Source organism: Gallinula chloropus, assembly GCF_964237585.1.
Source record: "Gallinula chloropus genome assembly, chromosome: 23".
Classification (NCBI taxonomy): Eukaryota; Metazoa; Chordata; class Aves; order Gruiformes; family Rallidae; genus Gallinula; species Gallinula chloropus.
Genome location: NC_140108.1, coordinates 1,824,365 through 1,837,871, shown reverse-complemented (window position 1 = coordinate 1,837,871; position 13,507 = coordinate 1,824,365). Strand labels below are relative to the sequence as shown.

The 13,507-nt window shown below is 62.2% G+C and overlaps 6 protein-coding genes across 6 annotated transcripts; 3 read left to right on the top strand and 3 right to left on the bottom strand.

Annotated features, from left to right (window-relative positions):
- Positions 1-636: 636 nt before the first annotated feature.
- On the bottom strand, positions 637-1,002 carry LOC311200487 (feather keratin 3-like; the record flags this gene model as incomplete). The annotated part of the gene is made up of 1 exon (XM_084274729.1): positions 637-1,002. One exon carries the CDS (start codon positions 1,000-1,002, stop codon positions 637-639), a length of 366 nt encoding a protein of 121 aa, XP_084130855.1.
- Positions 1,003-2,416: 1,414 nt separating this feature from the next.
- On the top strand, positions 2,417-2,886 carry LOC311200459 (feather keratin 3-like; the record flags this gene model as incomplete). Its single annotated transcript, XM_084274697.1, has 1 exon — positions 2,417-2,886. Exon 1 carries the CDS (start codon positions 2,521-2,523, stop codon positions 2,884-2,886), a length of 366 nt encoding a protein of 121 aa, XP_084130823.1. The 5' UTR covers positions 2,417-2,520.
- A 2,795-nt stretch (positions 2,887-5,681) lies between these two features.
- On the bottom strand, positions 5,682-6,047 carry LOC311200526 (feather keratin 3-like; the record flags this gene model as incomplete). Its single annotated transcript, XM_084274784.1, has 1 exon — positions 5,682-6,047. The coding sequence occupies one exon, from the start codon at positions 6,045-6,047 to the stop codon at positions 5,682-5,684; it is 366 nt and encodes a 121-aa protein (XP_084130910.1).
- Positions 6,048-7,561: 1,514 nt separating this feature from the next.
- Positions 7,562-7,927, top strand: LOC311200253 (feather keratin 3-like; the record flags this gene model as incomplete). Its single annotated transcript, XM_084274456.1, has 1 exon — positions 7,562-7,927. The coding sequence occupies one exon, from the start codon at positions 7,562-7,564 to the stop codon at positions 7,925-7,927; it is 366 nt and encodes a 121-aa protein (XP_084130582.1).
- A 2,804-nt stretch (positions 7,928-10,731) lies between these two features.
- LOC311200527 (feather keratin 3-like) lies at positions 10,732-11,097 on the bottom strand (the record flags this gene model as incomplete). Its single annotated transcript, XM_084274785.1, has 1 exon — positions 10,732-11,097. The coding sequence occupies one exon, from the start codon at positions 11,095-11,097 to the stop codon at positions 10,732-10,734; it is 366 nt and encodes a 121-aa protein (XP_084130911.1).
- Positions 11,098-12,605: 1,508 nt separating this feature from the next.
- LOC311200351 (feather keratin 3-like) lies at positions 12,606-12,971 on the top strand (the record flags this gene model as incomplete). Its single annotated transcript, XM_084274561.1, has 1 exon — positions 12,606-12,971. One exon carries the CDS (start codon positions 12,606-12,608, stop codon positions 12,969-12,971), a length of 366 nt encoding a protein of 121 aa, XP_084130687.1.
- Between the last annotated feature and the right edge of the window lie 536 nt (positions 12,972-13,507).

Below are 13,507 nucleotides of genomic sequence, written 5' to 3'. Positions count from 1 at the left end.
CCTGTCCTGCTCTCGGCCCTTGCCCCAGCTCCTGTAAGCCCCACCAAAAGGCTCCCTCTCCCCCTGCCTGCTGCCTGCATCCTCCCTCTCCCAAAGAACCCCGGTCACCTTGCCTGGGCATCTCAGGACCACATTTCCACTCCCACACCTGAGGGACACCGGCCTCGGGGATCTACCCAAGTTGGGACTAAGAGAGAGGGAGACACGACTTGGCTGCAGGAAAGCTTTATTGTGCCCAGAGGGGCAGGAGAGATTGTCAGAGGGATGGTGGGCATGACCCAGCGAGGCTGGCTGCCAGCTGTTGGGGCAGAAGAGGGATCTTCTCCAGAGCAGGGTTCCAGATGCCTCTTTGGGGCGGCATTCCAGATTCCCAGGTATTGTCCCTTCCAGCCCGTAGAGCCTTCTGTGCCCACCTGTCTGTCTGGCAGCATGCAGCAGGCTGGAAAACAGGAAGGCAGAGAGGACAAGAAGGGAGGGGAGACTGAGGCTGAGTGGCAGTGCCAGCTGCCCAGGCACTGGATGAGGCTGGACTGCTCAGCGCTCCTCAGTGCCCCCTGCCCACCAGCTCAGGGCTACATGGGCGGTGGCAGCATCAGTGCTTGGGCGAGGGACAGCGGCCGGGGCTTTGGGTCTGGTCTAGCAGGGCCCACAGGTGTCCCAGAGCTTCTTGCTGTAGCGGGGCAAGACGCACGGGCTGCAGGCGGGAGCAGCGTAGGGTCTGCCAAAGGTGCAGAGGCCCCCTGAGCCCAGGGTGGCCCCAGTGCCGTAGAGGCCCCCCAGCCCCAGGGAGCCCCCAAAGGCGGGTGCTCCGGAGGAGCCCACCACGGCTTGCTGGGGGAAGGAGCTGAGGATGGGGCCGGGGAAGGTGACGACCACGGGGGGCGGCTGGATCAGGGCCGACGAGTCGGGGCACTGCCGCGCGCACAGCTCGTTGCAGCTCTCAGCGATGGGCTGGGGGACGGCGACGCCGGTTTTCGGTGGGCACAGGTCGTAGCAAGACATCTTGGTGTGAGATGGGTGGATGCTCTGCAAGAGGGCAGAGATTGTAGGACAGTAGCCCGAGGACCAGGGACCAGAGCCGCAGCAGAGCTCCAGCAGGAGAAGCGCTGGCAGACTTACCCTGTTCTCTGAGGAGAAGGCGGCCAGAGCAGCGGTAGGGAGAGCCTGGAGTGGGCAGAGCTTTTATAGTGGCCCTGCCATTGCTCAGCACCTCCGGGGCCAATGTGCAGAGGCGGCACTCCCACCTGCCCACTCTGATGACAAGGCTGTCCCGCTCCTGCCCCTCCCTGAGTCAGCATCCCCGGGACACACCAGCACGTGCCGCTTGCCAGGCTTTCGGCCCCTTTCTGCTTGGTGGGCTCAATGGCAGCAGGCTCTGCCTGCTGGGGCTGCGAACTGGCTGGAAGGAGACCAGGTGGGCTCGGTGCCTCTTTTGTCCTGTACCTGGGGAAGAGCACGAGGGGTCTTTCTCCCCCAGACTCGCCAGCGTCAATGGCCAATTCCAGCCTGTTGGGCTGGCGAGTGATGCCTGGTGCTGAGCGGGCAGGGCCTGTGAGGAGTGCCTTTGATTTGCCATTGCCTCACCTCGCGCCTCTGCAGATAATAGGCACACGGCGTAAGTCATGCTGGCGCTGGCACGCAGGAAGCTTTTGCCAGGCAGCTTTCTTGGCCAGCGCCAGGACCCTGGTTTTGCCTGTTGGGCCGCAAGGAAGGCATGGGGCCGCCCCGAGACCCAGCCCTCGGGGAAGAGCTGCGGCACGCAGGGCGCTTGCAGTCAGCCTGTGTCACGCTGCTCGCCCTCTTACGCAGCCAGATAATGAAAAGTCAGCGGGGCTCATTTGGCCCATTTGCTGTCAGCTGGCAGGTGTCCGAGCCGGGTAATTGCAGGGGCTGATAGAGCGGGCTGGGGCTGGAGAGGAATCGGCGTCAGCAAAACAGCCCCATGACACGGTGGGAAGAGTCGGGCTTTGGCCGCCTATGGCCACGTGCCCCCAGCGTGCCCAGCTCCTCCCCGCGCTGGCCAGCCCAGCATAAAAGCCGTGCCCTGGGTGAGTGCTGGCATCCGCGGCTCCTGCCTCGCTCTGCTCTGCTCTGCTCTGCTGTGCTCAGGTAAAGGGCGGGTGGGTGCCTGTGGGTCCTGGCCTCCTCTGGCAGGGCCCAGCATGAGAGCTCCCGTGGCCAGGACAACTCTGTGGGCAGCGGGCGTGCTGGCAGCAGGCTGGGAGTCCCAGGGGTCCTAAGCCATGGACAAGCAGAGCCATACACCACATAGGCTATCGGGGAGGGCTTGTGTGCTCAGAGAGGGCAAGGAGAGGGGTGTGAAGAGCTCGGGGCAGAGAGGGCTTGCTGGGCAGAGGGCAAGAGGTAGGCAGCGTGGTGCAAGGTGATGGCTCTGGCCCCTCCAGCTGTAGGACAGGCCTGGGAAAAGGAACAGGGCACTGCTGGGCCAGGGGATCTCCTCCAGCCCCATGACTCCAGTCCTGGGGCCCTGTGTTTCAGGCTCGGCCCTCTCACTCCAAGATGTCTTGCTACGACCTGTGCCCACCGAAAACCGGCGTCGCCGTCCCCCAGCCCATCGCTGAGAGCTGCAACGAGCTGTGCGCGCGGCAGTGCCCCGACTCGTCGGCCCTGATCCAGCCGCCCCCCGTGGTCGTCACCTTCCCCGGCCCCATCCTCAGCTCCTTCCCCCAGCAAGCCGTGGTGGGCTCCTCCGGAGCACCCGCCTTTGGGGGCTCCCTGGGGCTGGGGGGCCTCTACGGCGCTGGGGCCACCCTGGGCTCAGGGGGCCTCTGCACCTTTGGCAGACCCTACGCTGCTCCCGCCTGCAGCCCGTGCGTCTTGCCCCGCTACAGCAAGAAGCTCTGGGACACCTGTGGGCCCTGCTAGACCAGACCCAAAGCCCCGGCCGCTGTCCCTCGCCCAAGCACTGATGCTACCACCACCCATGTAGCCCTGAGCTGGTGGGCAGGAGGCACTGAGGAGCGCTGAGCAGTCCAGACTCATCCAGTGCCTGGGCAGCTGGCACTGCCTTTCAGCATCTGTCTCCCCTCCCCTCTTGTCCTCTCTGCCTTCCTCCTCTCCCGCCTTCTGCATCCTGTCAGACAGGCAGGTGGGCACAGAAGGCACTATGGGCTGGAAGGGACAAGACCTGGGAATCTGGAATGGCGCCCCAAAGAGACATCTGGAACCCTGCTCTGGAGAAGATCCCTCTTTGGCCCCAACAGCTGGCAACCAGCCTCGCTGGGTCATGCCCACCATCCCTCTGACAATCTCTCCTGCCCCTCTGGGCACAATAAAGCTTTCCTGCAGCCAAGTCGTGTCTCCCTCTCTCTTAGTCCCAACTTGGGCAGACCCCCGAGGCCGGTGTCCCTCAGGTGTGGGAGTGGAAATGTCGTCCTGAGATGCCCAGGCAAGGTGACCTGGGCTCCTTGGGAGAGGGAGGATGCAGGCAGTAGATACGGGGAGAGGGAGCCTTTTGGTGGGGCTTGCAGGAGCTGGGGCAAGGGCCGAGAGCAGGACAGGCCCTGGCAGTGCTCCTTTGCTTGGCCTTCTCGCACCGGGAGCGGGACAAGGTCCCACAGCTGCACAGAAACACCTCTTGACGCCTTCATTTCAGAAATATGTGTGGCAATTGAAGCGACGGCCTGAGCCTCCTCACAGCATCACAGAATCACAAGGTTGAAAAAGACCTTTAAGGTCATCAAGCCCAACCATTCCAGTTCTAAGCTAAAGCAGATCCCTGAGCACCTCGTCCATCCTTTTTTTAAACACATCCAGGGGCACAGACTCATCCCCTCCCCAGGCAGCCTGTGCCACAGCCCCACAGCTCTTTCAGGGAAGAACTTTTCCCTCCCATCTGAGCTGACGCTGCCCTGGCACAGCTTGAGCCCATTGCCCCTTGTCCCATCTCCTGTCCCCTGGCTGAAGAGACCATTGCACACCGCTCTACAACTTCTCTTTACGTAGTTGTAGGTGGTGATAAAGCCTCCCCTCAGCCTCCTCTTTTCCAAGCTGAACACCCCCAGCTCCCTCAGCCACTCTTCATAGGATTTGCCCCCCAGCCTCTTACCCAGCCTGGTTGCCCTTCTCTGGACTTGCTCAATGTCCTTTTCACTGTGAGGACCCAGAACTGGACCCAGCACTCAAGGTGCAGCCTCACCAATGCCCAGTACAGGGGCACAATCTCCTCCCCAGACCTACTGGCCACACTATTTCTGATACAAGCCAGGATGCCATTGGCCTTCCTGGCCACCTGGGCACACTGCTGGCTCACATTCAGCCTGCAGTCACCCAACACCCCCAGGTCCTTCTCTGCCTGACAGCTCTCCAGTCTCCCCCCAGCCTGTAGTTTCTCGAGGTTGTTCTGTCCCATGTGCAGCACTCTGCACTTGGCCTTGTTAAACCTCATCCCACTGGTCTCAGCCCATCAGCCCAGTCTGTTCAGGCTTTACCAAAGTCCAGGTAGACACATCCAGCCTTCCCCTCGTCCATTAAGCCGGTCACCTTGTCCTAGAAGGTGATCAGGTTAGGTTGACAGCATCTGCCTTTTGGAAGCTCATGTTGGCTAGGCCTGATCCCCTGGCCATCACACACGTGCTGCATGGTAACTCCCAAGATGACCCTCTCCATGACCTTCCCCAGGACTCAGGTCAGACTGACAGGCCTGAACTTCCCAGGATCCTCCTTCCGACCCTTCTTATATATGGGTGAAACATCTGCCAGGCTGCAGTGGAGAGGAACTTCCCCAGTCTGCCAAGATTGCTGGGAGATCATGGAAAGGGGTTTGGCAGGCACATCTGCCAGTTCTCTCAGTACCCTGGGGTGGATTCCATCTGGTCCCATTGATCTGTAGGTGTCTAACTGCCTGAGTAGGTCACTAATCGTTTCCTCCTGAACCATGGGAAGTTTGTTGTGCTTCCCCTCCCTGTCAGCCAGTTCCTGAGGATGAGCACTCAGGGAACGACCAATTTTTACTATTAAAGATTGAGGTAAAGAAGGAATTAAGACTCCTCTTTGCTTTCTCATCCTGGGCCTTTGGCACAGCTGTGGAGGCACAGAGGGGCTGGAGCTGTGGCAGCCATTGCCCCAGGCTGGCACCAAGACCCTGGCACAGCCCCGCTCACAGCCTGGCAGCCGGCAGGCCTGACACACTGCCCCAGGCTGCACGTCCTGCAGGCAGGTCCCTGGAGTCCAGTTGCGGGACCTCGTGTGGCCAGAGCTGCCAGGGCTGGGGCTCTGGCCATGGGCAGCTCAGCCCGGCTCTGCTGTGGCTCAGAGACTGCCCAGTCCCAGCTGGGTGGCAGGGGGGAAATGTGCAGGCTCAGGGAGCCCCTGTGGCTCCCAAGGAGTCTCAAAGGAAAACCAGAGAGGCAGGTGTTGGGTGCAGGATTCTTTTATTGCCAGGGCCCGAAAGGCCCAACCAGAGAGAAGACACCTATGGCAGAGGCAGGCAGGTTGTACCCCCAGGGCGTCAAGAGAGCTGCTCCTTCAGGCTTCTCTCAGGAGGTGGCTGCTGCAGGGAGAAGCAAGTGCCCCATGGCACAATGGTGGAGTCGTGCAACTGGGCGCAGGCAGCAGCAAAAAGGAGGAGAGGTGGCATGAAGAGAGGGGAAGGAGGGAGGAAAGGAGAGGAGGTGTGACACTGACAGGCCTTGGGGGATTCTGGGGCCCTTGGGTGTGGTCTAGCAGGGCCCACAGGTGTCCCAGAGCTTCTTGCTGTAGCGGGGCAAGACGCACGGGCTGCAGGCGGGAGCAGCGTAGGGTCTGCCAAAGGTGCAGAGGCCCCCTGAGCCCAGGGTGGCCCCAGCGCCGTAGAGGCCCCCCAGCCCCAGGGAGCCCCCAAAGGCGGGTGCTCCGGAGGAGCCCACCACGGCTTGCTGGGGGAAGGAGCTGAGGATGGGGCCGGGGAAGGTGACGACCACGGGGGGCGGCTGGATCAGGGCCGACGAGTCGGGGCACTGCCGCGCGCACAGCTCGTTGCAGCTCTCAGCGATGGGCTGGGGGACGGCGACGCCGGTTTTCGGTGGGCACAGGTCGTAGCAAGACATCTTGGAGTGAGATGGGTGGGTGCTCTGCAAGAGGGCAGAGATTGTAGGACAGTAGCCGGAGGAGCAGGGACCAGAGCCGCAGCAGAGCTCCAGCAGGAGAAGCGCTGGCAGACTTACCCTGTTCTCTGAGGAGAAGGCGGCCAGAGCAGCGGTAGGGAGAGCCTGGAGTGGGCAGAGCTTTTATAGTGGCCCTGCCATTGCTCAGCACCTCCGGGGCCAATGTGCAGAGGCGGCACTCCCACCTGCCCACTCTGATGACAAGGCTGTCCCGCTCCTGCCCCTCCCTGAGTCAGCATCCCTGGGACACACCAGCACGTGCCGCTTGCCAGGCTTTCGGCCCCTTTCTGCTTGGTGGGCTCAATGGCAGCAGGCTCTGCCTGCTGGGGCTGCGGACTGGCTGGAAGGAGACCAGGTGGGCTCGGTGCCTCTTTCGTCCTGTACCTGGGGAAGAGCACGAGGGGTCTTTCTGCCCCAGACTCGCCAGCGTCAATGGCCAATTCCAGCCTGTTGGGCTGGCGAGTGATGCCTGGTGCTGAGCGGGCAGGGCCTGTGAGGAGTGCCTTTGATTTGCCATTGCCTCACCTCGCGCCTCTGCAGATAATAGGCACACGGCGTAAGTCATGCTGGCGCTGGCACGCAGGAAGCTTTTGCCAGGCAGCTTTCTTGGCCAGCGCCAGGACCCTGGTTTTGCCTGTTGGGCCGCAAGGAAGGCATGGGGCCGCCCCGAGACCCAGCCCTCGGGGAAGAGCTGCGGCACGCAGGGCGCCGGCAGTCAGCCTGTGTCACGCTGCTCGCCCTCTTACGCAGCCAGATAATGAAAAGTCAGCGGGGCTCATTTGGCCCATTTGCTGTCAGCTGGCAGGTGTCCGAGCCGGGTAATTGCAGGGGCTGATAGAGCGGGCTGGGGCTGGAGAGGAATCGGCGTCAGCAAAACAGCCCCATGACACGGTGGGAAGAGTCGGGCTTTGGCCGCCTATGGCCACGTGCCCCCAGCGTGCCCAGCTCCTCCCTGTGCTGGCCAGCCCAGCATAAAAGCCGTGCCCTGGGTGAGTGCTGGCATCCGCGGCTCCTGCCTCGCTCTGCTCTGCTCTGCTGTGCTCAGGTAAAGGGCGGGTGGGTGCCTGTGGGTCCTGGCCTCCTCTGGCAGGGCCTGGCCTGAGAGGTCCCGTGGCCAGGACAGCTCTGTGGGCAGTGGGCATGCTGGCAGCAGTGTGGGAGGGCCCAGGGGTCCTAAGCCATGGACATGCAAAGCCAGATCCCGCACAGGCTCTTGGGGAAGGCTTGTGTGCCCAGAAAGGGCAAGGAGAGGGGTGTGGAGAGCCGGGGGCTGCAGGGGCTGGATGGGCAGAGGGCAAGAGGTAGGCAGTGTGGTGCAAGGTGATGGCTCTGGCCCCTCCAGCTGCAGGACAGGCCTGGGAACAGGAACAGGGCACTGCTGGGCCGGGGGATCTCCTCCAGCCTCATGACTCCGGTTCTGGGGCCCTGTGTTTCAGGCTCGGCCCTCTCACTCCAAGATGTCTTGCTACGACCTGTGCCCACCGAAAACCGGCGTCGCTGTCCCCCAGCCCATCGCTGAGAGCTGCAACGAGCTGTGCGCGCGGCAGTGCCCCGACTCGTCGGCCCTGATCCAGCCGCCCCCCGTGGTCGTCACCTTCCCCGGCCCCATCCTCAGCTCCTTCCCCCAGCAAGCCGTGGTGGGCTCCTCCGGAGCACCCGCCTTTGGGGGCTCCCTGGGGCTGGGGGGCCTCTACGGCGCTGGGGCCACCCTGGGCTCAGGGGGCCTCTGCACCTTTGGCAGACCCTACGCTGCTCCCGCCTGCAGCCCGTGCATCTTGCCCCGCTACAGCAAGAAGCTCTGGGACACCTGTGGGCCCTGCTAGACCACACCCAAAGCTCCCAGGGCCCCCAAGGCCTGTCAGCATCACACCTCCTTTCCTCCCTCCTTCCCCTCTCTTCATGCCACCTCTCCTCCTTTTTGCTGCTGCCTGTGCCCAGTTGCACGACTCCACCATTGTGCCACGGGGCACTTGCTTCTCCCTGCAGCAGCCACCTCCTGAGAGAAGCCTGAAGGAGCAGCTCTCTTGAAGCCCGGGGGGGACAACCTGCCTGCCTCTGCCATAGGTGTCTTCTCTCTGGTTGGGCCTTTCGTGCCCTGGCAATAAAACAATCCTGCACCCAACACCTGCCTCTCTGGTTTTCCTTTGAGACTCCTTGGGAGCCACAGGGGCTCCCTGAGCCTGCACATTTCCCCCCTGCCACCCAGCTGGGCCTGGGCAGTCTCTGAGCCACAGCAGAGCCGGGCTGAGCTGCCCGTGGCCAGAGCCCCAGCCCTGGCAGCTCTGGCCACACAAGGTCCCGCAACTGGACTCCAGGGACCTGCCTGCAGGACGTGCAGCCTGGGGCAGTGTGTCAGACCTGCCGGCTGACAGGCTGTGAGCGGGGCTGTGCCAGGGTCTTGGTGCCAGCCTGGGGCAATGGCAGCCACAGCTCCAGCCCCTCTGTGCCTCCACAGCTGTGCCAAAGGCCAAGGATGAGAAAGCAAAGAGGAGAATTAATTCCTTCTTTACCTCAATCTTTAATAGTAAAACTGGTCATTCCCTGAGTGCTCATCCTCAGGAAATGGCTGACAGGGATGGGAAGCACAACAAAGTTCCCATGGTTCAGGAGGAAACGATTAGTGACCTACTCAGCCAGTTAGACACCTACAGATCAATGGGACCAGATGGAATCCACCCCAGGGTACTGAGAGAACTGGCAGATGTGCCTCCCAAACCCCTTTCCATGATCTCCCAGCAATCCTGTCAGACTGGGGAAGTTCCACTCGACTGCAGCCTGGCAGATGTTTCACCCATATATAAGAAGGGTCGGAGGGAGGATCCTGGGAACTTCAGGCCTGTCAGTCTGACCTCAGTCCTGGGGAAGGTCATGGAGAGAGTCATTTTGAGAGTTACCATGCAGCACATGTGTGATGGCCAGGGGATCAGGGGTAGCCAACATGGGCTTCTAAAAGGCAGATGCCGTCAAACTAACCTGATCACCTTCTAGGACAAGGTGACGGGCTTAATGGACGAGGGGAAGGCTGGATGTGTCTACCTGGACTTCGGTAAAGCCTGAACAGACTGGACTGATGGGCTGAGACCAGTGGGATGAGGTTTAACAAGGCCAAGTGCAGAGTGCTGCACATGGGACAGAACCACTCCGAGCAGCTACAGGCTGGGGGGAGACTGGTTGGAGAGCTGTCAAGCAGAGAAGGACCTGGGGGTGTTGGGTGACTGCAGACTGAATATGAGCCAGGAATGTGCCCAGGTGGCCAGGAAGGCCAATGGCATCCTGGCTTGTATCAGAAATAGTGTGGCCAGTAGGTCTGGGGAGGGGATTGTGTGCCTGTACTGGGCACTGGTGAGGCTGCACCTTGAGTGCTGGGTCTAGTTCTGGGCTCCTCACCATCAGAAGGACATTGAACGAGTCCAGAGAAGGGCAACCAGGCTGGGGAAGGGGCTGGGGGGCAAATCCTATGAAGAGTGGCTGAGGGAGCTGGGGGTGTTCAGCCTGGAGAAGAGAGGGCTGAGGGGAGACTGTATCACCACCTACAACTACGTAAAGGGAAGTTGTAGAGAGGTGGGCGATGGTCTCTTCAGCCAGGGGACAGGAGATGGGCCAAGGGGCAATGGGCTCAAGCTGTGACAGGGCAGGGTCAGCTCAGATGGGAGGGAAAAGTTCTTCCCTGAAAGAGTTGTGGGGCTGTGGAACAGGCTGCCCATGGAGGGGCTGAGTCTGCGCACCTGGATCTCTTTAAAAAAAAGGTAGACGAGGTGCTCAGGGATCTGGTTTAGCTTAGAACAGGAATAGTTGAGCTTGATGATCTTAAAGGTCTTTTTCAACCTTGTGATTCAGTGAATCTGTGATGCTGTGAGGAGGCTCAGGCCGTTGCTTCAATTGCCACACATATTTCTGAAATGAAGGCGTCAAGAGGTGTTTCTGTGCAGCTGTGGGACCTTGTCCCGCTCCCAGTGCGAGAAGGCCAAGCAAAGGAGCACTGCCAGGGCCTGTCCTGCTCTCGGCCCTTGCCCCAGCTCCTGCAAGCCCCACCAAAAGGCTCCCTCTCCTGCCACCAGCTGCCTGCATCCTCCCTCTCCCAAGGAGCCCCGGTCACCTTGCCTGGGCATCCCAGGACCACATTTCCACTCCCACACCTGAGGGACACCGGCCTCGGGGGTCTGCCCAAGTTGGGACTAAGAGAGAGGGAGACACGACTTGGCTGCAGGAAAGCTTTATTGTGCCCAGAGGGGCAGGAGAGATTGTCAGAGAGATGGTGGGCATGACGCAGTGAGGCTGGTTGCCAGCTGTTGGGGCCGAAGAGGGATCTTCTCCAGAGCAGGTTTCCAGATGTCTCTTTGGGGTGGCATTCCAGATTCTCAGGCCTTGTCCCTTCAGCCCCGGAGAGCCTTCTGTGCCCAGCTGTGTGTCTGAGAGGTGGCAGGAGGCAGGAGAAGAGGAAGGTAGAGAGCAGGAGAAGAGTAAACGGGAGTATGAGGCTGTGTGGTACAGCCAGCTGCCCAGGCACTGGATGAGTCTGGACTGCTCAGCGCTCTTCAGTGCCCCCTGCCCACCAGCTCAGGGGTACATGGGCGGTGGCAGCATCGGTGCTTGGGCGGGGGACAGCGGCCGGGGCTTTGGGTGTGGTCTAGCAGGGCCCACAGGTGTCCCAGAGCTTCTTGCTGTAGCGGGGCAAGACGCACGGGCTGCAGGCGGGAGCAGCGTAGGGTCTGCCAAAGGTGCAGAGGCCCCCTGAGCCCAGGGTGGCCCCAGCGCCGTAGAGGCCCCCCAGCCCCAGGGAGCCCCCAAAGGCGGGTGCTCCGGAGGAGCCCACCACGGCTTGCTGGGGGAAGGAGCTGAGGATGGGGCCGGGGAAGGTGACGACCACGGGGGGCGGCTGGATCAGGGCCGACGAGTCGGGGCACTGCCGCGCGCACAGCTCGTTGCAGCTCTCAGCGATGGGCTGGGGGACGGCGACGCCGGTTTTCGGTGGGCACAGGTCGTAGCAAGACATCTTGGAGTGAGATGGGTGGGTGCTCTGCAAGAGGGCAGAGATTGTAGGACAGTAGCCCGAGGACCAGGGACCAGAGCCGAGGTCCAGCAGGAGAAGCGCTGGCAGACTTACCCTGTTCTCTGAGGAGAAGGCGGCCAGAGCAGCGGTAGGGAGAGCCTGGCTTGGGCAGAGCTTTTATAGTGGCCCTGCCATGGCTCAGCACCTCCTGGGCCAATGTGCAGAGGCGGCACTCCCACCTGCCCACTCTGATGACAAGGCTGTCCCGCTCCTGCCCCTCCCTGAGTCAGCATCCCCGGGACACACCAGCACGTGCCGCTTGCCAGGCTTTCGGCCCCTTTCTGCTTGGTGGGCTCAATGGCAGCAGGCTCTGCCTGCTGGGGCTGTGAACTGGCTGGAAGGAGACCAGGTGGGCTCGGTGCCTCTTTTGTCCTGTACCTGGGGAAGAGCACGAGGGGTCTTTCTGCCCCAGACTCGCCAACGTCAATGGCCAATTCCAGCCTGTTGGGCTGGCGAGTGATGCCTGGTGCTGAGCGGGCAGGGCCTGTGAGGAGTGCCTTTGATTTGCCATTGCCTCACCTCGCGCCTCTGCAGATAATAGGCACACGGCGTAAGTCATGCTGGCGCTGGCACGCAGGAAGCTTTTGCCAGGCAGCTTTCTTGGCCAGCGCCAGGACCCTGGTTTTGCCTGTTGGGCCGCAAGGAAGGCATGGGGCCGCCCCAAGACCCAGCCCTCGGGGAAGAGCTGCGGCACGCAGGGCGCTTGCAGTCAGCCTGTGTCACGCTGCTCGCCCTCTTACGCAGCCAGATAATGAAAAGTCAGCGGGGCTCATTTGGCCCATTTGCTGTCAGCTGGCAGGTGTCCGAGCCGGGTAATTGCAGGGGCTGATAGAGCGGGCTGGGGCTGGAGAGGAATCGGCGTCAGCAAAACAGCCCCATGACACGGTGGGAAGAGTCGGGCTTTGGCCGCCTATGGCCACGTGCCCCCAGCGTGCCCAGCTCCTCCCCGCGCTGGCCAGCCCAGCATAAAAGCCGTGCCCTGGGTGAGTGCTGGCATCCGCGGCTCCTGCCTCGCTCTGCTCTGCTCTGCTGTGCTCAGGTAAAGGGCGGGTGGGTGCCTGTGGGTCCTGGCCTCCTCTGGCAGGGCCTGGCGAGAGAGGTCCCGTGGTCAGGACAGCTCTGTGGGCAGCGGGCGTGCTGGCAGCAGGCTGGGACGGCCCAGAGGGCCTGAGCCATGGACATGCAAAGCCAGATCCCGCACAGGCTGTTGGGGAGGTCTTGTGTACCCAGAGACGGCAAGGAGAGGGGTGTGAAGAGCTCGGGGCTGTGAGGGCTGGCTGGTTAGAGGGCAAGAGGTAGGCAGCGTGGTGCAAGGTGATGGCTCTGGTCCCTCCGGCTGCAGGACAGGCCTGGGAACCGGAACAGGGCACTGCTGGGCCGGGGGATCTCCTCCAGCCCGATGACTCCAGTCCTGGGGCCCTGTGTTTCAGGCTCGGCCCTCTCACTCCAAGATGTCTTGCTACGACCTGTGCCCACCGAAAACCGGCGTCGCCGTCCCCCAGCCCATCGCTGAGAGCTGCAACGAGCTGTGCGCGCGGCAGTGCCCCGACTCGTCGGCCCTGATCCAGCCGCCCCCCGTGGTCGTCACCTTCCCCGGCCCCATCCTCAGCTCCTTCCCCCAGCAAGCCGTGGTGGGCTCCTCCGGAGCACCCGCCTTTGGGGGCTCCCTGGGGCTGGGGGGCCTCTACGGCGCTGGGGCCACCCTGGGCTCAGGGGGCCTCTGCACCTTTGGCAGACCCTACGCTGCTCCTGCCTGCAGCCCGTGCGTCTTGCCCCGCTACAGCAAGAAGCTCTGGGACACCTGTGGGCCCTGCTAGACCACACCCAAAGTCCCGGCCGCTGTCCCTCGCCGAAGCACCAATGCTACCACCTCCCATGCAGCCCTGAGCTGGTGGGCAGGGGGCACTGAGGAGCGCTGAGCAGTCCAACCTCATCCAGTGCCTGGGCAGCTGGCAGTGCCGCACAGCCTCATACTCCCATTTACTCTGCTCATGCTCTCTACCTTCCTCCTGTCCTGCCTCCTGCCACCTCTCAGACAGGCAGGTGGGCACAGAAGGCTCTCCGGGGCTGATGGGACAAGGCCTGGGAATCGGGAATGCCGCCCCAAAGAGACATCTGGAACCCTGCTCTGGAGAACATCCCTCTTCGGCCCCAACAGCTGGCAACCAGACTCACTAGGTCATGCCCACCATCTCTCTGACAATCTCTCCTGCCCCTCTGGGCACAATAAAGCTTTCCTGCAGCCAAGTCGTGTCTCCCTCTCTCTTAGTCCCAACTTGGGCAGACCCCCGAGGCCGGTGTCCCTCAGGTGTGGGAGTGGAAATGTGATCCTGGGATGCCCAGGCAAGGTGAC